The sequence below is a fragment of the Cibotium barometz genome, chromosome 58 (assembly GCF_041138505.1).
Source record: "Cibotium barometz isolate CiBa-2024 chromosome 58, ASM4113850v1, whole genome shotgun sequence".
In the NCBI taxonomy this organism is placed as follows: Eukaryota; Viridiplantae; Streptophyta; class Polypodiopsida; order Cyatheales; family Cibotiaceae; genus Cibotium; species Cibotium barometz.
Window position 1 is genome coordinate 3,027,639 of NC_141103.1, and position 25,952 is coordinate 3,053,590.

The window sequence follows — 25,952 nt, forward strand, 5'->3', positions numbered from 1 at the left end:
CACCATGGGGAATACGGCCGCCCCGCCTTTCATTGGGCAAGAAGTGGGTGTCGGAGAGTTGGCAGAAGAAATGGGGGCTACTATGGCACCATGGATCCCTTGGTCCAGACCTTCCTCCAATTTGAGATCCTGTGGGCCATGTTCTTGAGGAATCCACAATCGGTCGGGAGTTCCAATCATGCTGAACACCTGTACTCCTGAGCCATGGTCGAACAATGAGAAAAGAGTAGGCCCCTCTTACTTCAGAAAGCCGGATTACCACAAAGTCCAGTAGGAATGGTATCTCTTGGATTACTACAGTGACACCTTCTACTAGGCCAATAGGGGGGGTCACCTTCCGTTGGTCGGCCATCCAAACACAAAAGTTGGCTGGCCGCGTCACCTTGAGGCCTACTGCATGGAGTGTGAATTCCGGCATGAGGTTCACCCCAAAACCACCGTCGACGATCGCCCCAGAAAGTGGGGTGCCATGAATCTCCATAGAGAGGCGTGGGCTCTGGTAGTCTGTAAGGGAGGGATTGGTACAGCTAATACCCATGCAACCGGTAACATCAGAGGGAAGGGGAAACCCATCATACTTCCCACTCCTAAAATTGGTGGTCGTACCATTGAGTTGCTCCTTCAGTGTACTGAGACATTGTCGGATATTTGGGCTAATCCAAAGAAGATCAAAGAGGTTCACTAACATGGTATTCCCCTTGAGTAGATCCTCCACAGAGAAAGGTGTGAGCTGTGGTTTGGAATGTGGAAGAGAAGGGTAGGTGGGTTGTCCGACACGGAAGGTTGGTTGTGGAGGTCCTTGAAGGCCTGCAAGAAGGATTGATCTATGACTGTGCGGGGTACGGGGAGAGCTTTATCATCTCGCTCATCCCCTTGTTGCTCTTGAGGCATGGCCTTCCTTTGTGATCTGTTGACCACTGTGGTGGATGGTGGATCTTCATAGGTAGGTGTTGGGGTTGTGGCGGACACTCCGAGAGTGGGAGAGGAAGGTTGGCAAGTGGATGAAGAATGTCAGTGCAAAGGTGAAGCCAAGGCTTGATGGCATGCTCACCGAGACCCCTCACCATCTGAATCTTCTGGGCTTTTACCTGATGCAGCTGCATGCCATCAAGCCTTGGCTTCACCTTTGCACTGCCATCCAGTAACCCAAGCACTTGTCATCCACTCCGAGAGTGGGAAAGGAAGGTTGGCAAGTCCATGGATAAAGAATCTACATAAGGTAGTAGCATCCATGTGCCCTATTTGAGACTGCAATTCCCTAAACCCCTGTAAATACATATCAAACGACATGTTGTGCATATCCTAGTCTGCAAACATGGCCACAACATCAAACTCGTCCTCAACATGGAGGAACTCGTCGTGAAACTGTCTCAGAATCTTCCCAAGTCGTAGGTTTATCTCTAAGTTCTCTTAAGAGCCTTCCCCTTTAGGAGACCCCACACCATCTGAATCTTCTGGGCTTTTACCTGATGCAGCAACATGCCATCAAGCCTTGGCTTCACCTTTGCACTGCCATCCAGTAACCCACCATGTTGTAACCTCCTCGCACTGCTTACTGTGCCTACCACTACAAACAACATCACACCAAGAACATCACCACAGATTGTACCTGCTCCCTTGTACAGGACTGTGCCCCCCCGTAAACTAGCTGCCCAGCATACAGATTACAGCATCATCAGAAGAGAACCGCTACAACACACAAGTGAAACAACAATAGCATCGGCCAAAGGGAATCAGGTTTTAGGGTTTTCGGCGCTTCTAGGACAGCCTACCTCCCTAGTCATTCATGTGCATAACGTGCGGGATTACAGACAGGAATCAGTGTTCTGCCCTCAGCCACGCACAGTGGAAAGCACCAGAGGATCTGGAGGACTGGCCGTTCTCTTTACGGAAGAGCTTCGTGACAAAATACATGTGGTACATAGATATGCAGATGCAAGGTACATGTGGGTCCGAATATGCAGAGGGGGGCTCCGCGAGCTATATGTGGTGGTATGCTACTTTCCCCCAGCCCACTCCAGGTTTGCACCATCAGGAGAGTCGCCCTATATGCCACTATATGATGATATCACGAGGTTTGCCAGCATGGGAGACATATTACTATTGGGAGACTTTAATGCATGTACAAGCACAGAGCAGACAGAGCTGTATGATACTCAAGAGGCTATGTACCGGGAGACCATGGCAGAGGATGTAGGGTTGCAAAGATCAGCACAGGATGAGGAAGAAGCTGTGCGAGATGGGCATAGACCCGGCAGGCATTTTCCAACACTCAGGAGTGCACATGGGTTGGTCAGATACAATGGCCTATCGAGATGGCAAGGATCAGATGCTCTCACACACTGGAACTCTAAAGGGGGAGCGAGCATAGTGGACTACTTGATGGGACCTCCTTCATTGATACCTGATGTGCGGGGTTTCACGATTTCCAATTGGCCCATTGGCATAGCAGCCCATCATGCATACTTGAGTTTCACACTAGTAGGTAGATCCCCGAGAGATGGGCCAGCCACTCATCTACCTAGGTACCCGAGATATCAGTTTACACGTGAGATAGTTGGGGTTTACCGAGCTGCAGTATCTGATGGCTTGTTTGCTTTAGACCCGCATAGCCCTCTAGACGAGATTACGAGAGGATTGGCAGGTGTACTAGATGCATCCGCCTCATATGTGTTTCCCTACACTATGATCCCTTCTACCCCCCCAACCACTCCCCCCCCCCCCCCCCCCCCAGCTCTGCCCAACAGAACAGGTTGTATGATGATGAGTGTCGTGAGACACGAGCACAGCTACAACGTGAGATTGCCATCGGGACTCACACGCATAGATAGGCCAGGATGATCTTTCGGCACCTTGATGATGATCCACTAAGCTCTATCAAGAAAAATGACAGCATGGCAAGATAGGGGCTGACACTGAAATACATACACCACCTTTGGTCCCTGCAGCTCCTAACCAAAAGGTGTGACAGGATTGTAACTTGCCAAATTTACCAACATTGGCTTGCATCAAGTTTATGCTCCTCCAAGACTAAAATGTCCATAGGACCTTCCTTGGCAGAGTGAAGCTGGTTCTTGATAAGCTATTTTCGATGACGCAGAAAAACAGCACCAAGTCCCTATATGTTCCATAAGACTATTCTCATAAAGACAAGGATTGAAGGTTTCGACCAGATCTCATGGTCAATGAAGGATCCCCTTTTGAGGTGGTAACACATCTCACATAAGTGAGGGAGAGGAAATGCTCCAAGGAGAGTCCACCTCTCCTTCCCATTCCGAAGAGACATCCTTTCCCTTCTCAAGAATGGGAAAAGGGGAGCGTAATGTATCAGCATCATTACAATTGAACTGCAATGCATAGTGTGTGAAGTATCATCATCATTACATTCCAACTGTAATGCATCCTCATAACCGTGACAACCCAACTGCAAAGCATCCTCATCCTGTACAGAATCATCATCATGTGCAAGCAAGGATGCAAAGGGGTTAGGGTGTTCCAGAGTTTAGGGTGTTCCATTGAGTGCACATGAACCGGTGCAAGGATTGGAGTCCAGGGATGCTCACCATCCCTAACCATCACCCATCACTATGTAGTATGCTGAGGTGCAAGATGTTGAGAGAACCAAAGCGTGCAGGACGGCTACCATGGCCATGCCACCCCACAAAGCCCTCCATCCCTTTCACCACTCGCCCATAAAGGGTGTTGGAGGGATGAGGGGGGCCTAAGGGTCCCTTAACCCTTATACTAAGGGTTTAAACTGTAACTATTTGGTCCTCCATGCTCTTTTCACATGATAGAACTCATGCCCGGACACATGATGGACACATGGAAACAGGGTTCCTAAAGTTGGAATTGGAAAAAGCACCCGTCTTAGTCAAAAAGCAAGAAAAAACAAAAGTCAAACTTTGTTTACCAAAAAGCTGAGGGCACCGTTGGAAAGAGGACATCGAATTGGATCAAAAAGCTAAAAGCCACTTTTTCAAAAAGCTACTCCATGGCCAAAAAGCAAGGCCCTGAAGATTCTAAAAGCATAAATCAAGAACTTTGACTATTATTAAAACAAAAGCAAGGAGGCAAAGAAAAAACAAGAAAATAAAACAAAAGTCAAGTGGTAAAAGCAAAAGCAAAGCATGGCAAAAGTAGGCACCCCCTCAAGTATTTAAAGAAGCATGCACCCTCTTGGTGGATCATAGAAGAATTCTTGGAGATCTTGGAGGAGAGACTCATCATCATCTTCTTCATCGCCTAGCTCCTCCATCTCCACCGGTAGCTGCTCCTGCAACGCCCACATGCGCTGGTACTCCGCTCCTGCGCCGCCTCTACCCAGTGTGCTCTGCCCTGTGTGCTAGCGCTGTTGCACCTCCTCAGAACCGCATGTGTGAGCCACCTACTGCCTCCAAACGCCGCCAGCGCCAACACCACCCTAGAGTGCCACCACCGCCAGTATCTTTAACCCCTAAGAAGGAGGGGTTGCTTTGTGGAGTCACATATCTACCACCTTGGTGTGAGGCTCTTGGAAATTGTCTTTGTCCAGATTGCGTAAAGAACCTTGAGTTTGATTCAGACATTGGATTTCGGTACTAGCCCGGTGCAAGTCTCTAGTGGGTCATCCTCGTGGTGAGCTTGGCATCAGTTATCTTGTTCCTCGACATCGACTCGGGCACCCGATCTCGACATTGACACTTTTGTTTGATATTGTATTCATTTGTTGTATTGGTCCTGGCTTGGAAAAGCCCGTGGATTGTTCCTGAAAATAAATTCAAGAAGAGGGGGCGAGGCCTGTTCCCCGTTGAGTGTGGTGTACTGTGTGAAACCCCTATTCCCATCTCTCTCTCCCCTTCTCTCTCTCTCTCTTTATCTCTCATGTGGTTGCATCTGTCCTGCACGCTCCGTTGGGCTTACATAAACCCTTTCATATTGCATGTTGGATAACTCAATCCACGTGGCAGCCGGAGAGGATGGCTCTTCCAACACCCCCCCGGCGTCGAACTCGACTCCACAACAATTGCCGACAGAGGCTACAGGCAGATTGATGGCTTGGCTCAGAGGCATGACAGCAGCTTAGGCTCAGAGGCGACAGAGGCTTGGCCATGGCTGCAATGGCTTGGCTCACAGTCCATGGTGAGCTTGGGTGCAGGGGCTTTACTACGAGCTTGGCTTGGCTCAGCCCAGCAGCTTGAACACACAGGTGGGAGCAGACAATGAGCAGAGCAAGGCGAGGCAGAGCACCCACTCTCATACCATGTTGAGAGAACGAAAGCGTGCAGCACGGCCATGCCACCCCACAGAGCCTTCCATCCCTTACACCACTCACCCATAAAGGGTGTTAGAGGGATGAGGGGGCGAGGGTCCCTTGACCCTTATACTAAGGGTTTAAACCCTTTAATATTGCATGTGGAATGACTCAATCCACGTGACAGCTGGAGAGGGCAGCTCTTCCAACACAGGAGTGGTTGTAGGGGGAAAGATTTGATGAGCATGTCCACACCGCCTCCTAATGCAGCCTCTGGATCTGGGACAATCTCTAGCAAGTTCACCCCGTTGGAAGCAAATATGGCACTGATCTGCTCTGCTAGCAATCTCCATCCTCTATCGAAAATGTGAGCCATCTGGTCTCTGTAACAAGATTCAACCATCAGTGATGGAAGGGCCAAAAACAAGAACAAAAACTTGAGGTACTCCATCAGCAGTGGCAGTAACCAACTGCAGAAGCAGAGGAACGAAGCCTTGGAAGGATAGGTACTTCCAGGACCCACCCAAACTTAGCTCCTATATGGAAGCCAACAGCTTCCAAAAAACCCATGGAAGAACAGGAAATCTAAGAGAAATCTGAGTAAGGCGCTAATCCTTTGCCACAAGATCTCAAAGTCCAACTGGTACTCCAAGAAGAATAATTTCCACAGGCCAAGGGGAAATGGGCTGCCCCCAAGTGCCTGAGATGTGGCTTCCAAGGAGTTGAAATCAACTTGGAAGAACCCTCATCCAAATAAACGTAATCAAGAGGCTGCCAGAAGCCAATCTCTAACTTGCGAACGGGCGGGGTGAAAGCCATAGACTCACCCAGAATGAGAGTAGTCCTCATTTCATTGTCGATGTCACTCTGGAGGATGAGAAGCTCGTCTTGTGAAAAATTGATAGTTCTCATGGCCTGTGGGAGTGGAGAAGGATTGGCTTGAGCAGAAGCCATAATGCCAATCAAGGGGTGGGCGGCCAACTTGAACACTATAAAGAATTTCCGTATGCCGGCAAAAGGGGCAGGAGGAAAGGGATGGAAGGCAGAAGCACACAGGTAAACAGAGATGAGGAGGACAGGGATGAAGGAAGGGCTGGATGGTGGCCAGGATGACGGGCATGGTTAAAGGATGGGCTGGATGGTAGGATTCAGGGATCTTCGAGGGCTGCAGAGAGAAAACGTGGTCAATTCATGAGAGAATCAGATCATGGCATTTTTTCACTCTCTCTCATATGGGGCCTTGCTGGCAGCACAAGGCACCCAATTGGTTGAGATTTCCCCCTTGCTTGGTCTGAAATCTCCCTTCTTGTAAAATTTATTCATACTTAATAGAAGTCTCTTTTCTGGAAAAAAAAAGGGCGGGAAGGAGCAGAAGTGCGCAGCAATGAAGGGGATGGAGAAGGAGAAGACAGAAAGTCCGGAAGGAGGAGACGCATGGTGGATGGCGGGCAGGAGGGCTGGAAGGAAGAGGCGCACAGGTGCACAGGCAGAAGGGGGGGTGCGCAACAGTATGGGGAGCTCAATATCCCACACTTGGGGACTTTGGAATGCTACCAAAACTACCACTATTTGAGACCAGGTCATCAGATTTTTCTAGTTTGTTGGCAACCTTCACCTGACAGATGCCATCAGCCAAGTCTCGCCACAATAGTGAGGATGGAGCTCAATTTATGATGTCGATGCACCACAGGCCCACCACTTCATCTTCTTTCACATATGTTGTAGTAGAGCAAGGGATCTACAGGATACCTGCATGCAGGAATGATCATTCTGCAGTCTCCCGGAGTCAGGCTACTGCCACCTGGTCTTATGTGATGGAGACACACATCTGCTCCCACCTGGAGCGCCGCCGCATCCAGAGGGACTGCCACTACTACCTGTCCAATCCTGCTCCAAAAAAGGTGGGCTCGAGTAGACCCACAAGCCTTTCCCCAAGGTATGCGGACTCATTTGCGGACCTTTCGCTGCCTAGTTTGTGCTTGTAGCCAGTCGATCCCTGGACCACCCCTTTCTCTCCTGTGAGGTGGTGGCAAATTATGTTTTCGGTGCCCAGAGATGCTCTTTATCAATTTAGCTGACCATCCAGCCAAGAAGGGAGCACCCCCCCCCCCCCCCCCCCCCCCCCCATTTTGCATTGTAGTCTCCTTGGAGGATTGTAGTTTGTTTATGAGAGGACGTCTTTATTCGACTAATAGAAATATCATTTCTTTTTCTTTGGGCGGCCAAGGGGAGGGGGTGGGGGAAGAATGTGACAGCTCCTTGTGTAGATTTCTTGACAGAAGGGCTCATCAACTTACCGCCATTTCCATTTTCTTGTGTGCGTAGGAGCCTGAGAGAGTCTGTGTGCCAAAGCTTCAAAAAACCATCTTGTGTACAGCTTACATATGTCTGTATTGCACCTAACTTTATAATCTGCAGATGATAAAGACTAGTTACAATGTTTGCAGAAAACCTAAGCAAAACTCCTCGGACAGGGTTGGAAAGCCTTATAGCTGTGATTGTTGTATGTTTTTCTCATACTTAATATAAGTCTCTTTCTGAAAAAAAATAAGAAAAAGCCATGGCATGTTTACCTTCTCAATCACTGGTGATGGCCTCAATATTGTGGCATTTCCAGCCTTATGACACTTAGGAAGAACAGACTGAGCTACATTCTCCTCTTCCTGCTCTGACTCTGAATCCTCAGAAGAATCCTCGAGTGACTTTGTACCTTGAGTTTTCACTTTTACATACGATACAAAGTCAGCAGCCAGGTCATCCTCTCTGGCTAGCTGAAAATAAAGCCAGAAAAAAGTTACAAAAATTTCAGGGAAAAGCTCATAAAACTAAATGTACTACAGTGAGCACAGTCTCATCAGACAAGCACAAAGTTTGTAAGGTTAATAGTTTTCAAGATAATCCAACATACTATGCAATGATATTCGTGATTTCATTGCTGGCATGAGACATTCAAGTACTTTAGTCATCTCAACAAGAACTCGATATGCAATGTTCACCAAAGAGATTAGCCAAGAAAAATCAATCTAAGTTACGGCAATCCCTGGCATATATTTATTCCCACAATTGCTAAAAGTTGTGAGACATTGGACAACACGCCATCAACACCACTAGCACAAGCTCTACAAACAAAGTGAATCAACGCATCTTCTGCAAGCAAGAACTTTGGGAGAAACACCATGAATGAGAGGAGAAGCGGTAAAAGGGAGTACAATGACTAGAGGAAGGAGAAGGAATGGATCTAATGGGACCGTGACATGATTAATCATGTTTGAAATTCGAAGAGGGGTTCATTAATAGTGTGTTATTTTTCAAACTCAAGTGAACTCTTGGTTTCGCTCTGCAGAAGAAAAAAATGCATGCCTTTTCCATGTTGAAAGTGTTGGTGAGAATGAAACAACTAGCAATCCTTTGTTGAGTCAATCCCCTATAAGATAGCCAAACTTAAACATAGATGTGCATGCAAGTGTATAATCTGATAAAACTATAACACCAATAAAAACTCAATGCACAGACATTATCCAGTACAATAGATTACCTGCTGTTGAAGGATGAAGCTTGTAAAGTCATTCCAGTCTACCAGGCCATTATTATTTACGTCCACTTTCATGAAAAGCTGCTCCACTTCAGTTTTTCTATGCAAAAAAAAGATCAGGTCAGTTCACCAGTCCAAGTAGCTATTTTAAAGAAAGACTACTCAGTTAATTTTTTGTACATACTAGCCCAAGTAGACTATTATATTTTTCTACATACTACTCCAAATACCCCAATATTGGGGAAAAAAAAATCATTACTTATGGCCCATCTCATGAAAGAATTTTCTCACACATGCTAAAAGACTTGGATTTATACAAAGACAATGAGATAATGTTTTTTCTTCATACACACCTCATATAAGTTGCCATTTCAGTTATGTTCATACATTCCCTCACAAATCCTTCCTACAAAGGTGGTAGAGAAACTAATGTAAACATCAACATTTGAGCAATTAAGGTAACACTTCAAGATTTGGAAGGTTTAGAGTTTGATCTCTGGAGTATAATCGATACAGCAAAGTATGGTCTCCAAGTACAATGCAGATTCACAGCTAAAGAGAAATGAACTTGTGGGGGAAAAAAAAAATCTATAAAACATAACGGCCCCATAATATGAAACACATATGTGATCTACATAGGATCTACAGTGATTGTGGTAAGATGGAAGCTGTAGAAACTTATAATGTGCTGATTTAATTGGCAGGTAGCCAGAAAAATGTTGATGTTTATAGATTAGTTTTCATTACTGAAAAGAAATGGATGCTATTTAGCTTGGAAGAGAAACAAGCACAGAGTCACCTTATCAAGCCTTCCACGAGTGGTGGTTTCCAGCGATTCAAATGCCCTTTTGAGCTCCCTCAATGCATTTAGAGTCAATATGCCAGTGCATTTTTGTGGCTGAGATAAAAGTACATATTAACATTTTTTCATAAGCTGGACATGAGCCAAATTCAATCAGCACTCTTTAGATTATTAACCTACTCACTGTAATCACAATAGTAACAAAGTTATCACCAAACTTGCTGCTAATTTTCCGGCCTCCATTACCAGAGTATGGTGAAGGGTTAGGTCCGGTTTAAGACAATCACTCACACCACCCAAGGTAACCAACACAAGAATAACAGAGAAACCATAGTGTGGAATTACTCAATCCATGACACGCCTGGGTGCCCCTCAGGGGCTAGGTCCGGTCTAAGACAGTCACTCACACCACCCAAGGTAACCAACACAGGAATAACAGAGAAACCATAGTGTGGAATTACTCAATCCATGACAAGCCTGGGAGCCCATCAGGGACTAGTGGCTACATGCAGTGGTCCAAGCCATGAGAGACCTATTCTCCTGCACTGGAACATGGATGAAAAAATGCTAGAACAACTATGCAAAGGAACCAGAGTTTTGACCACTCCATGCAAGTGCTCAATGACTCTAGCCCCTCCTCATGGATGGCGCTTCTTCACTGCAACATTTATCTGTGGGTCTTCAACCTACACGAAGATTTCCCTCAATTGGTTTTCTTAATCAGTACGAGGGCTTCACAGAACACCAGAGAGGAGGATCTTAAAGCCCCACTTCAGCCTATTCACATCATTGCTTTCCATCACTGTCTAGAGGAAGCGCTTAATTAAATGCACTTAATAAATGAAACAAGACATAATGACAGCATTTCACATGCGGCCCCAACTCCTTGCAGAGTCCCAATGGTTGGGATGTGTGGAGTATTTGCTTTACTTGATATGAGCATAAAAAGTAGAAGGCTGAAATCTACAAACTACAGTTACATCTTGTCACTTGTACTAGGGTGCCATGTGGACATGCTACTTTTAAGTTTTTTTTTCTATAAAAAGATCCTTCTATTAGTTTAAAAAACAGCAGCCATGGGCTAGGTGCTCAGAACCCTCCAAAGACGCAAACCGGGGAGGGTGCTGGCCACTCTGGGATGGCCTTATTGCCCTCCAGTAGACTCGTTGACCCACCCACTATGGGTTCGGAAGAGAGGCTTCAGCTTTTTGCTCACCTACAGGAGCTTGAGTTCCTATCAAAGATGACACGGGGGGTGCTGCATTTGTATAAATTTATGATAGGCAGGTCTGAGCACTCAGGGTTATGTCCAGTGATAATTGTAGCATTATTGGGGTCAAACAGCTCAGGTATGAGGGGAATGACAGGGATCTGTGTAGCAGGTCGGGTTGCCCAGGTACACTAAGAGGATATGGTGGTTAGATCTTATTCAGAGTTTGAGTGGTTTTGGAGACCGGGCCGGGTTTTCAGTGAAAAGGGTTGCCAGAGCTGGATGGATGACAGAGGAACTCCGGGAACAGAATGGGATGATGACAGTCATCCAAGAACAGGTTGGAATCCCGTCATCAAGTTTAGCAGAGGGGGATGTCATGTGCAAAGGTTTTGCCCATGGACATGTCCTGAAGCTAGTCCTGAAGGGGCAGCCAGAAAAAGAGATTAGAACCAGGGATTTTGGAGCATGAAGTGCAGATTTGGCAAGTGTTGGACTAGGAGAAGGGGAAGGAAGACCTGTCGGCTGCAAGGTGTCCTGTCGGCTGCAAGAAGCTGCTGTCGGCTGCATGGAGAACAGGTCGGATCTGCATTTATGATGATTATGTCCAGTCAATTGGCCGACCAGCAGTCGGCCAGCACTCTAGTTGTCCAAGGGGCCAATATAAAGGCACTAATGCTCATAGTTAGATTCATTCACTCCCTTATGGAGTGGGTCTAGGATTTGGAACTGTTTTGGGTGTTTCCACCTTTTCATGGAAGGCAGCCCATGGCTGCAAGAATCTATGTACCTTTTTGTACCATATGAAATACTGAATTTCCAGCTACCTCTCTCTCTCTACTCTCCCTTTTGTCTACGTTTTTGCATCAGCATGTTCTAGATGGTGTTTAGGGCTTCCGCATGTAACTTTGGTATTAGAGCATCAGGCTCAACAAGGCTAAACCCTGATTTAGTCCCATATGAAGGTGTAAAGGTCCAAGGTAAGGAAAGTGCACAGGTACGAAGCCCAAGGCAAGGAACACAAGACCGGGAAGAGCTCCCAAGAGGTTGGTTGGTGGTGTTCCACAAAGCCCAAAGGGGATGGCAGTCCTGTGAGCCAGGAAAGGCTCTCGGGCAACGGTTCCAAAGGAGGATGATCCTCCAAGGGGTGGAGTGAGAGTGCCAGACTCATTTCTTAGGAATGAAGACCAAGACGGTGTTCAGAGATAGGGCAGGAACGGATTGGGGACTGGATAGGATCTTATTCAGAGTTTGAGTGGTTTTGGAGACCAAGCTGGGTTTTCAGTGAAAAGGGTTGCCAGAGTTGGATGGATGACAGAGGGATTCCGAGAATAGAATGGGATGATGACAGTCATCCAAGAACACGTTGGAATCCCGTCATCAAGTTTAGCAGAGGGGGATGTCATGTGCAAAGGTTTTGCCCATGGACATGTCCTGAAGCTAGTCTTGAAGGGGCAGCCAGAAAAAGAGATTAGAACCAAGGATTTTGGAGCATGAAGTGCACATTTGGCAAGTGTTGGACTAGGAGAAGGACAACTGAGTTAGTGAATTGTATTGTGTTCTATTGTATTGTGCCCTACCGGTGTGGTCGGATGATAGGAGGCTTGTGCCTAGGCCTAGGACAGTCCACACAAGCCTTATACAAGCCTTAGCTGTTGGGCTCAAGGGTGGTCTACAGATTTAGACCTAAAGTTGGGAGTTGAGCTAGCCTACACCCCTATGATCTGGTACTAATCTTGTTGTCTTGTGTTTAGGAGATCTTGGGGGATCTTACAAGACCCATAGAGTTCCCACTCTTAGGCCTCACCAGGAGGCATATGACATTACACCCCCCATTCACATGAGACTCTAGCAGAGACACTTGCACTCATACAACAAAAGCGAGGTATCCTACTTCTTCTGGCTGTTTCTACAAGGTGGGTTTCCCAGCAACCAGTAGAGATCTATTTTTGGCAAGGACCCCTCTTGTCCTAGATGCCTAGTTCCATCCAATACAGTGTATCGTTGCTTATGGAGTGCAAAGGAGCACAGAGGATCCGAGTATCTATAGCCCAGATCTTGGCAGGGTGAAGAGTGATCATATCTATATTACTTGGGCATGGTTGATTGAGTGTGGCCCACAGCTTCTTTTGAGGGCAAGGGAGTGGATCCTGTTATACTTGTCCATAGGGGCATAGCTCAAAGATGTTTGCTTCAGGATATCCTCAGTTATGATACACACCATCTTCTCTATGAGTATTGACACCACCTGGGAGATTATTGCTAGTATCACAGCATGGAATATCTGGAAGACCAAATGCTCAGAGGCCTTCCAGGGTATTAATTTTATGACATCCTCTAACTATTTGGCCTTCCTAGCACTTTATCACATGATGGAACCCTTACCAAGATACTAGACTGGTGGAAGAAGGCATGGGTCACGTTTGCACATGAAAAAGCACCAATTTTGGTAAAAAGCAAAGATAAGCAAAAAGTCAAACTTAGTTGACCGCAAGCCAGGAGCATCGAAGGTAAGAGGGGATTGAGAAGGATCGAAAAGCAAAATATGCTTTTTCAAAAAACAACTCTAGGGCCAAAAAGCAAGGCCCTAAAGCTAGAAAAGCAAAGCACAAAAGCATTTGGCAAAAGCTCACCTTATTTGAATTGTATTTTATTGTAAAAAGTGAAAAGGAGGAAAACAAAGCAAAAAGTAAAAAATAAAAGCAAAGCAAAAAGTAAAACAAAAGCATGGCTAGGCTGCCCACTCCTGCCACCACCTTGTCCCTTCATTTTTGGACCGGGCAAAAGTGCAGCTATCTTGGACCGGTCCAGCCCATTGCATTGATACCAGGGTGAGGCGCACCACTTGCACTGACACTACAACGATGCACCACTTGTCTCTTGTGCTCACTTAATGAACACCACGCTCCTCAGCAGTGACGGCAGGGCCACTTGATGGTCACCCTTGGACCAGCCCAAAGGCCAAGCGGCATTGTGCAAAGGGATATGGGATTGTGTGATAAGGATCATTCTGGCAAAAATAGTCTCATCTATTTCGTATTCTCGTGTTCTCACCATTCTCACTGTTCTTGCTCATCTGAGTGCTCTTTCTCATCTGTGTTCTTTCTCATTTGTGTGTGTTCTGTGTGCTAGTGAGTTATGCGTGCGCCCCATAGCTCTCGTTCCTCCTAGCTTGTGACAACTCCTGAGGGCATATTGCCCTAGAGGAAACCCTATGTTCATTGTGGTGCACACCACCCTAGTCCAAGCATGCTGGGCAAAGAGGTGTGCTACAGGTACAGGTACACTAAAAATTTGGCAATCCTGCCGGGGAACTCTCGTGTGTCAGGAGTTCTTGTTGAGTCCATGATAGTATAGTGCCTGCATGCCCAAGACATGTTCTCGTGCTAGTATAGCCAGTCCAATCAAGAGTCTTTGTCCGTGCGTTGCTACAGCCATAGGCAGGTCAATTTCGTACCATCCTAAACCCCTCCTCCATGGCTACTGCCAACCTTGGTAACCCTAATTTTGGCAACAACCAAGGTAACCAAGGGGGGAACCTGGGCAACAACCAAGGAAACCCCCAACCAGAACCGCTATCCATAGTGTTGGGCCAGGTCAATGTCAAACTTCCCATTTTCAAAGGCCCTGCTTCAAAAGATGTGGATGACCATGTGGAGCGTTTTCTCTCTGTGTGTATAGGAGTAGAGGCTTGGATAGGGAAGATGCCTATGTGGTTCTCTTTCCGTCCACACTTGAAAGTTCAGCAGATAAGTGGTTCAGCAAATTTCCAGCTGATCATTTTGCAGAGTGGGCCACTTTGAGGATTTGTCCAAACCTTTCGGCCTGGCAACTATGAGGACCGCATTCTCCAAGAACTAGGAACTAGTGTTGGTGGCCCATCTACCGGCCTACCATGGTGTGACAATGGGTGTTGCAAACCTTGCCTCGGACCACCCAACAAAAGATCTGGGAGAGTAAGCCGGCCACCACCTTGCTAGAGTTTCAAGAGCTAGCTAGCTTCCCAGCTAGAAAATGCAAGGCAAATGTTTGAAGGCTCAACCTTACTCACTGGAAGATCCAGTGGCTATCCTCAAGCTTTGAAGCTTCAAAAGACACAAGGAGAGGATGGCACATTGGCTGAGCTGAAGTGGGAGATTGAAGCACTAAAAGGCCAGCAAGGAGTATGGTGTGCCATTTGCCAAACACCAGGCCATACCCCACAAGAATGTTTCAAAAGAAGATATTGCACCTTCTGCGCCAACAAAAGTGGCCATGAAGACAAGACTACTACTATCTCAAAGGTGTCCACCAACTTGCACCTGCCCAAGACCACTTAATGTTATTTCATTTACTCCGTTGCCATAATTACGTGACCTTGTTTAGCACAATGGTGATCCCTTTTACTATTTGGATCTACCTCTCCTAGGCTTTTCATCGCCCCAATTCCAGTTGTCTATCCTTCTACTCATGCTTATTTTAGCAACCTTTATTCGTATACACTTCCATTTTCATTTATAAAACTCCACTTCCTTTCTTAATGTTCTATTCACCACACTACAACTTATGCTCCTTCAACACCATCAATGTACCACCAATCTACTACTCCTTCAACACAAGCCTATGCACCTTCCACTCCTTCCTACCCACACAACCCCGCCCCACCACCATCATACCTTCCATCTCTCATCCCTGTCCCACTTGCTCTCCCATTGCATTAGCTACCGCCCCTACACTAGCTTCTCCTACACAACCACCTCATCCACCAGCTCCCCATAATCGTCCAATTATTTGTTACAGGTGTGGGGAGTATGGCCATTACCAAAGCCATTGTTCCCTTCCAGAAGGTACACCTCCTTGCCGACACTGTCCAGAGGACAAGAATCACTATCCCCGCGACTGCCCCAAACAATGGGCATCAACCTCCACCAACTTCCTGAGCCCATCTAATCTCAATAGAAAATGAAGCACCAGACACCCTCCCCATCCCATCTTCTTCCTTGGGTATAACCCCTTCACTACTCTCCTCAACACAACCTCAGCACCCCATCACTATAGCTGTCACTCGTGCTCAATCCAAGGCTATGGGGGGCATAGAACCATTAGTCGAAGAGCAAGGGAAACCTCTTCACCTATTCATCATAACTTGGTGGATCACACATTTTTGGAAGCCTTCAAAGAGTTACAAGATGCTTCCCCAGTGGTAGATACACTTGTGCCAAGTGTCCCACTTCTGTCCGGCACCACTACATCAACTTTCTCCATGAGGACTCTCCTTCAAGAAACTCAAGTTGGGGTGTCAATCTACCAATTCATGGGCATCAGCCATATTGCTAGGCAACAACTGGGATCACTTCTCCACCAAATGGAAAGAGAGGCCTCAGTGGAATCTCATAGTGGTGGGCAAAGGCAAGACAAAGGTAACGAGATCGCAAGGTGCATGGGAGTTGGTTCATCCAGTGCCTCTCACAGATTACCGAAGTTCTCGGCTCACTATGCAAATTAGTGGCACCCCTTTGCCTGGTGCAATAGTAGATGGTGGATCTGGTGTCGACTTGATGCTTGAATCTACACTCCACGCACTGGGACTTCTGATCACTTGTCCAACCAACTTCTGTGTCCGCATGGCAGACCAGCATGAAGTGACACCCCTTGGGTTGGTGGAAGGAGTCACAGTACAAATTCAAGATACTACCTTCTTACTTGATTTTGTGGTTATGATGCTTCCAACTATCAAAGGTGCTTACTCCTTACTCATTAGCAGACCTTGGTTAAGAGGTGTAGGTGTGCTACATGAACCTTCCTCAATAGAAGGGCTCCAAAGGAGGGACCAGACCAAGGCATGCAAGGGGCCACAGTCACATCCACACTGTCCATACCAACCATCACTGAACCCGAAGAAGGTATAAAACTTATGGAGAGGAGTCCGAGCTATTGGACTGGTTGGAAGTTTCCGAGGAGCTCACATGCTACATGGTGGAATTTCAGAACTTCCTCCTCCCTAGGAACCCGCAGAACAATTTGGGAGATCCAGTTACAAACCGGCATTGGGGCAAGAAGTTTACTAATCGACCATCCGCAACCCAACCCACCAAGGCTGATAATGCTACTCTCCCTACTACTCACCCACGCCGACAACACACTGATGAATCCCTAGATGAGCCTATCATCCTTCCAGAGGAGCTCCCAACTTCCTAGAACAGGGAGCAGTATGGGGACTTTCCACTTGATCCACACCCTGCTCGTGACCCAACTGCCCTCTACAAAGCAACAGATACACATGAACCTCTCCCCATTCTAGCGTGGTGAAACCGGCCTCTGATAGAAACCAGAGTGCGGTAGACTAGCAGTCACCCGTCCACTTGTAGTCTAGATGTGAAAACAAAATAGATTGGAGCTAGAGTGCCCAAATCTGAAAACAAAGCGACACCTGTTGGCCCCAAAGCTTGGCGCCCCTTGCGGTATTTCTTTATTCAATTTCAAAAGTATGAAGGGCTGAGTACACCAAAAATCAGCCAAGAGAGTACACCTGTATGTCCAATCTGACAGCCCACAATACCTCTTAGCACAGAGGATTCGTGCACACAGATCTGTGTCTCAAAGCAACACACTGTGCCTCCCTCTGATCAGCCAAGACCACTAAGCAGGGCAGCCATGAGCATACATCTGGCATATCTCAAGCACATGATTCAACATCTCAGCTCATACATACATGTACTGTCCAACCTCTGTCTCCACCCTTTTCAATCTGCCATACCCCTCCTCTCACAAGGGGCCAGATAGCTCTAATCTGCAAACAGACTTAAAGCAATAGAGAGAGATAGATGAACAAATGCGGAGCTTACCAAAATCAGCTCGTGGATCTGCACCTGAGGAAGTAGCGGTACCAATCTGTACTTGCAGGCACTTGTTTCCACAACCCGGCTTCACACATGTGAGTGTACTTGTCTGTACCTTCCTCTTTGCATCCACCTCAGTGCTGTACTTAACTGTACAATTCTGAAAATTCTGCACTGTACCAACAAGGAGAGCGCCGCCTGCAAAACTGTACGGCTCTATCTGTACCAGAAAGCACGCCGCCTGCAGCTGAAATGATGCGCCTGCTCCTGCTGTACCCGACTGTACCTGAAGGTACAGTTCTGTACCTGCTGTACGGCCACCTGTCAGCAGTCGTACAACCTGCTGTACGGCCTCTGTCAGCAGTCGTACAGGTTCTGTACCTCCTCTGGCTGTCTGCGCCGCCTGTACCCACAGAAGAAACTGCTACAGAATACAGCAGCCGTACTGTACTTGCCGTCGTACAGTGCTGTACGGTCTGCACACGTGGACTGTACGACTGAATTTGCTGAGGAAAACAGCAGCAGCACAGAATTCAGCAGTCGACTTCTTCTCCTTTCTCTTCCACGCTTGAGAATACACGCTTCCCTTCCAAAAAGCAAGAGAGAGAGAATAGAGAGAGGCATACACTCCAAAAGTGGAGTTGCCCCCTCTCCATATTAATCCTAGGGCCCCAACTTTAATTGTTATTAAAGTTCCCTAGGGGCCACTAAGGCCTAGGGGCAACTTTCAATAAAACATTAAAATTCTAATGTTCTAGTTCCCCCCTTCACACCTAGGGATGTCCACACATCATTAACTCTGTCCGGGCACCCCCCATGTGAATCATTCAATATTTTGACTCAGCAACCACCATGCCCACACTTGTGCTGTTCCATTTTCACAACATACCCCCCTCTTGAAAAATGGCAAGCGTCCTCGATTGCATTCTGGTGATACAGCAAAATATCCAAAGTGAAATATACAATATGGCAAGATCAGCGTCCCAATCTCTCTAAGCCATGCACATGTATCAACATCATTCACTGCAAAACAATGGCATAGTAATAGTCCAAGTTGTATACCACTGTGAACCATACATATCCACAAAGTCCCATGTGACTAGTACACATATATCATAGAAGTCCCATAAACAGATGTACTGCCAGCCTCAGTACCTTCGGGTGAGATAAAAACTGCACCAAGCGACCTCTAGATGTCATCTGAGCCTGTCTGTATCAAGGGAGTGGAGGTGCTACCCCCCTCTTGAGCATCAGGTAATGCTCCAGACCCATGCTCTGCTGAACCTGAAGGAGCCACAACAAGAGTCGGCTCTAACTCAAAGGCATCGAGATAAAGCTGCAAAACCTGAGGTGAATCTGTTAAGTCACCTTCCTCCATCCACTTCGCATCCATCGGTGAATAGTTCTTGAACTTCACAAGATAGCGACGGGAAACTTTACCTCGTACCTTCCTTTCTTTATGTGCCAGTATCTGCTCTGGAATCAGAACCTCATCAAGTTCCTCAACTTCCGGCTGAGCCTCATCTGATACATCCTCAGGCACATCCCCACGGAAAGGTCTAAGAAGACTCACGTGAAAAGCATTGTGAATCCTCCAGTGATCTAGTAGCTTCAAGCGATAGGCTACCTCACCAATCTTTTCCAATACCTAAAAAGGCCCATAATAACGCATGCTCAATTTAGGGAATAAGCGCTCTTTACCCTTCATCTTCTTGAGTCTAGCCTTTTCAAAGCGCAAAAGAACCCAATCACCTAATGCAAACTGTAAATCACGTCTGTGACGGTCTGCGGCTTTCTTTTGCTTCTGCTGAGTTTTCTGGAGTGCCAACTTAACCCTCCGATAAGCTTCATCCAAACTCTCCACATACTGATCAGCCTCAAAGATCTTATCCTTGTATGCAAAATGGGTGGTACCTTCTTCCCTCCTACAATCTCAAAAGGGGCCTTGCCTGTCGAGGTATGTACAGTGTTGTTATATGCAAACTCCACCAAAGGAAGATACTTTTCCCATTGTTGCTTGTGCTCTGACACATAACACTTGAGAAGATCCAACACTGTAGAGTTAGCCTCTTCTGACTGACCATCTGTCTATGGATGAAATGACGATGAAAACTTGAGAGTTTTACCCATGTTGTCAAACAACCCTCTCCAGAACAAACTCGTCATCCGTGGATCACGGTCACTAATGATAGACGTAGGCAAGCCATGATACTTGAAGATGTTCGCCATGAACAACTTCACCATATGATCCACTTTGATCGTCTTACGCACGGGAATGAAATGAGCCTGCTTACTGAACCTGCATATGATAGTCCAGATGCCATCATTTCCCGTTTGTGTCCGTGGAAGATCAAATATAAAATCCATGGCAATGCTCTCCCAAGGTCTATCTGGAATAGGTAAAGGCTGTAATAACCCTGGTGTCTTCTGACGGTCAAACTTTACCTTCTGACATACGATGCATTGCCTCACAAAGGCATCAACATCTCTTCTCAAGGTTGGCCAATAAAAGAAAGTCTCCACTACTTTTACCGTGGCGTCAATACCTCTATGACCTGCATACGGTGGAGCATGACTTTCAATCATAACCTTGAGGCGCAATGGACCTTTCAAAGTCCTCATCATGGGCATACTGCTCTTTCATTTCATCAAGCTCATGATGATAAGCAAGTGAAACTGCAGAGACCTGTGGCTTGCGTGACAAAGCATCTGCCACTACATTCTTTTTGCCTTCCACATGCACAATCTGGAAGTGAAACATTGACAAAAAGTTTGCCCAACGCATATGCTTCTCTGAAAGCTTAGTTTGCGTGAGGAAATAACGCAAGGTCTGATGATCTGTCTGTACAGTGAAATCAGCCCCAAGCAAGTAGTGTTTCCATGTAGAAAGAGTGTGAATTACAGCCAACATCTCTTTCTCATAAACCTGTAAATGCTTCTCAGCATCTTGCAATATTCTACTCTCATAGGCTATCACATGTCCCTCTTGCATGAGAACTACACCAATGCTACTTCCACATGCATCACACTGGACAACAAAAGCCTTTCGGAGGTCCGGTAACACCAATACTGGATCCGAAATAAGCTTTTCTTTGAGCTTTTTGAATGCTGTAATTTCCCGATCAGCCCATCTAAACGGAGTTGCTTTCTTTGTCAAGGCATGAAGAGGTGAAGCAATTTCAGCAAAGTACCGTATGTAACGCCTGTAATAGGAACACAATCCTAGAAAGCTGCGTACATCATGCACGGTCCTCAAATCTGGCCAATTAAGTATTGCTTCCACCTTTGCTGGATCCATACGGACTCCATGCTTAGACACAATATGCCCCAAGAAATGTATCTCCTACAAAAAGAACTCACTCTTCTTGCCATTAACAACCAGCCTATGGTTTCTGAGTTCTGAAAACACAATGGCCAAATGCCTTCTATGCTCTTCCTCAGTTTGTGAATGCACAATCATATCATCAAAGAATGTGCCCACAAACGCTCTATGAGGCCTCAAAATCCTGTCCATCATTCTGTTAAATGTGGCAAGCGCATTTGTCAAACCAAAGGGCATAACCAAGAACTCATACAACCCAAACGTGGTTCGGAATGCTGTCTTATGCACATCCTCGGGTCTAATGCGTATCTGATGATACCCGCTTTTCAAGTCAATACGACTAAAGACTGTGGAGCCCTGAAAGCGGTCCAAAATGTCATCGATCCTCGGTATGGGGAATCGATTCTTGATGGTATTCTTGTTCAGCGCCCTGTAATCAATACACATGCGCCAAGAACCATCCTTCTTTTGCACTAAGAGTACAGGTGAGCAAAAGGGTGATGAGCTAGGCTGTATCAACCCTTTATTCAAAAGCTCCTGCACCTCACTCATAATCTCTTCCTGTTGGGCTGCACATACACGGTACGGCGGTCTATTCGGTGGAGTACTACCAGGAATCAGATCAATGGCATGATCCTCTGGCCTCTCAGGAGGAAGTTCTCCTGGCAATGACTCGGAAAAACAATCTTGAAACCCACATAAGAAATCAGTCCTGTCCTTATCTAACATTGACAAATTAGACTTAGACTCATCATCTTGTGCATCCTTTACATAAATCAAGTACGCAGAAAGATGCTTTTTCATTACTGATGAAATCGCCGAACCGGATACAATAGGAACAGATTCCCCTTTGAGTTTTACATCCAATACATGTTCTTTCCCTCTATGAGTCAGAGTGATTTTCCTATTGTAAGTATCCACCACCGCATGTACTCTGTGGCACCATGGCATCCCCAACAAAACATCACAGCCATCAAGTGGCATGATAAAGAACTCTTCGCTGTCCACATAACCTTGCAAATGAAGCCGAAGCTTCCCAATGATAGGAGTAACGGGTTCTGCATACCCTGGACAAGCCATGTTAGCCTCATGTAACGGCCCCATCTCCTCTCCGCGAATCCCCAATCGGCCAGCCAAATCTGGTGAAATGAAGTTCGCTCTAGCACCTGTGTCAAAGAAGATCAAGGCATTCTGATCTCTCACTTTGCCCCATGCCCTGCACAACTCTGTTGCTTCACCACCTGGCTGTTCCCCCACAAGATCAGGAACTAAGCCTACACAGAAGGTTTTGGTTTCTTTGACTTGGGCTCTCCTTTATTGTCAGAGTCCTTTTGTGACTTTCTCTTGGGACAATTGAATGACATATGCCCCTCTTCAGTACAGTAAAAACATTTACGAGCATCTCTCAAAGCCTGTCTTTCCTCAGAAGTCCTCTTGGGCATTGGCAACTTCTTATACTTCGTCTCTGAAGACGCTTTAGCATCACGAGAAGCATGCCCAGATTTTTCAGCTTTCTTGCTCATGTTCTTACTGCCTTTAAACCCAGATGAACCTCCAGTGAGTAACGCATTAGCTGTCATAGCATTTTCAATCATCTGTGACATGTTCGATACTCTTGTCTTGATACAATAATCTCGTACCTCTTTGGGCAGCCCACAACAATACTTCTCTACCTATTCAGACAATGGCGCTGCACGGTAAGAAGTCACTGGGAGTAAAGCTTCCCAAAACTTCTTGTTATAATCCTCCAAATTCTCACACTTTGAAGCATCCAACTTGTGCCATGCAGTCATACCATCCACCTCAAATGTAGATGTGAGCCATACGGAAGAGAAAACCTGTTTAAATTGAACCCATGTAGTGGGTGCTATGCCCTGCAAAAGAAGAGTAGACCACCACTGCAAAGCATTGCCCTTGAGAAAAGTGGAAGCTTTCCTCACCTTAGAGGACTCTGTGTAATTCCCACCAGAAAAAGCAGCATCAAATTGCTATAAAAAGGTAAGTGCTTTAAGTTTATCTTTGGCCCCACTGAATGTATCAAACTTCATTGCAGCTCCCCCTTCCTTGTAATCCTTCGCCTTTCCCAGTAGATTATCATATGGAAGTGGCTTCGCAAGATTGCTGCCCCCAACATTCATGCCCATCATTGGGTCAACATTTCCCATTCCCACACGAGGCATACCATAGATTCCAGCCATGTTTCCAAACATTCCATTATGCATACCTGGCTGCATGCCACCAAACATATTGCCTTGCATTCCAGGTTGCATGCCCCCAAACATATTTCCTTGCATACCGGACTGCATACCACCATACATATTCCCCTGCATACCAGGCTGAAAATTAGCTCCAAAAGGCCCTGGCATACCCATGCCTCCCTGAGGATAACCCCCAGTCATAGATTGGAACACCGAGCCACCACCAAAATAACCTGGATGCATATTCTGCTGAGGAATAGATGGCTGTCCAAAGAAGGAACTCTGTGAGTTTGCTCCATAAGCATGCTGCATGTTCGGAAACTGGCCAAAAGATGGTTCCTCTGGGATGGCACCACTATGACCCTGTGGCAGATTCTTAGAACGAACCTTCTTCTTCTTTTTCTCGGGCTCTGTCCGGGATCTCATAAATTCAGCAAATCTCTCACTCTGAGTGAGCTGCATAAATACATCCATAACACTAGCCAAACTATCTTTGAACTGAGCATCATCATCCTCTTTACCATGTACATCCTCTGGCTGTGTTACATCCTCATAAGGCTCAGCATCTGCAGCCTGTTCTCCTACATGAATATCCTCAGATACATCTCTCTCAAGAGAAGTCTCTTGCTCTTCCTCTTCATGATAGAAGTACTCATCCTCTGTATCAGACATGTTTGCTGAATTTTTCAGCGATGGCTTTCTTCGAGGCAACCACGAGCTCACCCCCTTCAGAAAGTTGATGTTGGTCCCGGCAACGGAACCTTGAAACCGGCCTCTGATAGAAACCAGAGTGCGGTAGACTAGCAGTCACCCGTCCACTTGTAGTCTAGATGTGAAAACAAAATAGATTGGAGCTAGAGTGCCCAAATCTGAAAACAAAGCGACACTTGTTGGCCCCAAAGCTTGGCGCCCCTTGCGGTATTTCTTTATTCAATTTCAAAAGTATGAAGGGCTGAGTACACCAAAAATCAGCCAAGAGAGTACACCTGTATGTCCAATCTGACAGCCCACAATACCTCTTAGCACAGAGGATTCGCGCACAGAGATCTGTGTCTCAAAGCAACACACTGTGCCTCCCTCTGATCAGCCAAGACCACTAAGCAGGGCAGCCATGAGCATACATCGGGCATATCTCAAGCACATGATTCAACATCTCAGCTCATACATACATGTACTGTCCAACCTCTGTCTCCACCCTTTTCAATCTGCCATACCCCTCCTCTCACAAGGGGCCAGATAGCTCTAATCTGCAACAGACTTAAAGCAATAGAGAGAGATAGATGAACAAATGCGGAGCTTACCAAAATCAGCTCGTGGATCTGCACCTGAGGAAGTAGCGGTGCCAATCTGTACTTGCAGGCACTTGTTTCCACAACCCGGCTTCACACATGTGAGTGTACTTGTCTGTACCTTCCTCTTTGCATCCACCTCAGTGCTGTACTTAACTCAGTTCTGAAAATTCTGCACTGTACCCAGGAGAGCGCCGCCTGCAACTGTACGGCTCTATCTGTACCAGAAAGCACGCCACCTACAGCTGAAATGATGCGCCTGCTCCTGCTGTACCCGACTGTACCTGAAGGTACAGTTCTGTACCTGCTGTACGGCCACCTGTCAGCAGTCGTACAACTTGCTGTACGGCCTCTGTCAGCAGTCGTATAGGTTCTATACCTCCTCTGGCTGTCTGCGCCGCCTGTACCCACAGAAGAAACTGCTGCAGAATACAGCAGCCGTACTGTACTTGCCGTTGTACAGTGCTGTACGGTCTGCACACGTGGACTGTACGACTGAATTTGCTGAGGAAAACAGCAGCAGCACAGAATTCAGCAGTCGACTTCTTCTCCTTTCTCTTCCACGCTTGAGAATACACGCTTCCCTTCCAAAAAGCAAGAGAGAGAGAATAGAGAGAGGCATACACTCCAAAAGTGGAGTTGCCCCCTCTCCATATTAATCCTAGGGCCCCAACTTTAATTGTTATTAAAGTTTCCTAGGGGCCACTAAGGCCTAGGGGCAACTTTCAATAAAACATTAAAATTCTAATGTTCTAGTTCCCCCCTTCACACCTAGGGATGTCCACACATCATTAACTCTGTCCGGGCACCCCCCATGTGAATCATTCAATATTTTGACTCAGCAACCACCATGCCCACACTTGTGCTGTTCCATTTTCACAGGGCCATGACACGTGGCAAGATCCAGTCAGGGAATATAATCTTGGTACTTCAGAAGATCCTCGTCCCATCCTGCTAGCATCGTGGTTGTGGGATCATCCCACCCTCTTGGACCAAGCCACCTCTTTTTTTCATCCCTTCAAAGATGTGTTCACCTGGACCTACAAAGATCTAGATGGTGTGACAACAAACATTGCAATTTACACCATTCCCCTCCAAGAAGGTACCAAGCCAGTTAGGGGACGCGCTTACAAGCTCAATCCAAAATATGCAGAGGCAGTCAAGGTGGAGTTGGAAAAGATGGAATTTGCCAATATAATCTCTCCAATGGAACACTCAGAGTGGCTCTCCCCAATGATCATCACGCCCAAAAAGAAAACCAATAAGATTCAGGTATGTGTTGATTTCCGTTCTCTCAATAAAGCCACAATCAAAGATGGGTTTCCTCTCCTTTTCATGGACCAGGTTCTTGAGGATGTGGCCAGTCACAATCTCTACAGCCTTCATGGATGGGTTTAGTGGCTACAACCAAGTGGCAATCTGTAACTATTTGGCCCTCCTAGCTCTATTTCACATGATGAAACCCATGCCCGAACATCAGATAGGTGGAAGAAGACATGGGGACAGGGTCCATAAGATTTGATTAAGAAAAAGCACCATTCTTGGTCA

At 46.5% G+C, this 25,952-nt stretch overlaps 1 protein-coding gene across 10 annotated transcripts in view; it reads right to left on the reverse strand.

Annotated features, from left to right (window-relative positions):
- LOC147605798 (uncharacterized) overlaps positions 1-25,952 on the reverse strand; it is a 283,773-nt gene that overhangs the window by 246,215 nt on the left and 11,606 nt on the right. For 6 of the 10 annotated variants that reach the window (XM_086792669.1, XM_086792670.1, XM_086792668.1 and 3 more), the window contains 5 exons: positions 9,565-9,663; positions 9,119-9,171; positions 8,769-8,865; positions 7,807-8,004; positions 7,531-7,645 (listed from right to left, as the gene is read on the reverse strand). In XM_086792669.1, the coding sequence (XP_086648795.1) occupies positions 7,531-7,645; positions 7,807-8,004; positions 8,769-8,865; positions 9,119-9,171; positions 9,565-9,663 (562 nt within the window). The remainder of the gene's footprint in view (positions 1-7,530; positions 7,646-7,806; positions 8,005-8,768; positions 8,866-9,118; positions 9,172-9,564; positions 9,664-25,952) is intronic. The other 4 variants (XM_086792672.1, XM_086792671.1, XM_086792674.1 and 1 more) reach the window with 2 other exon arrangements.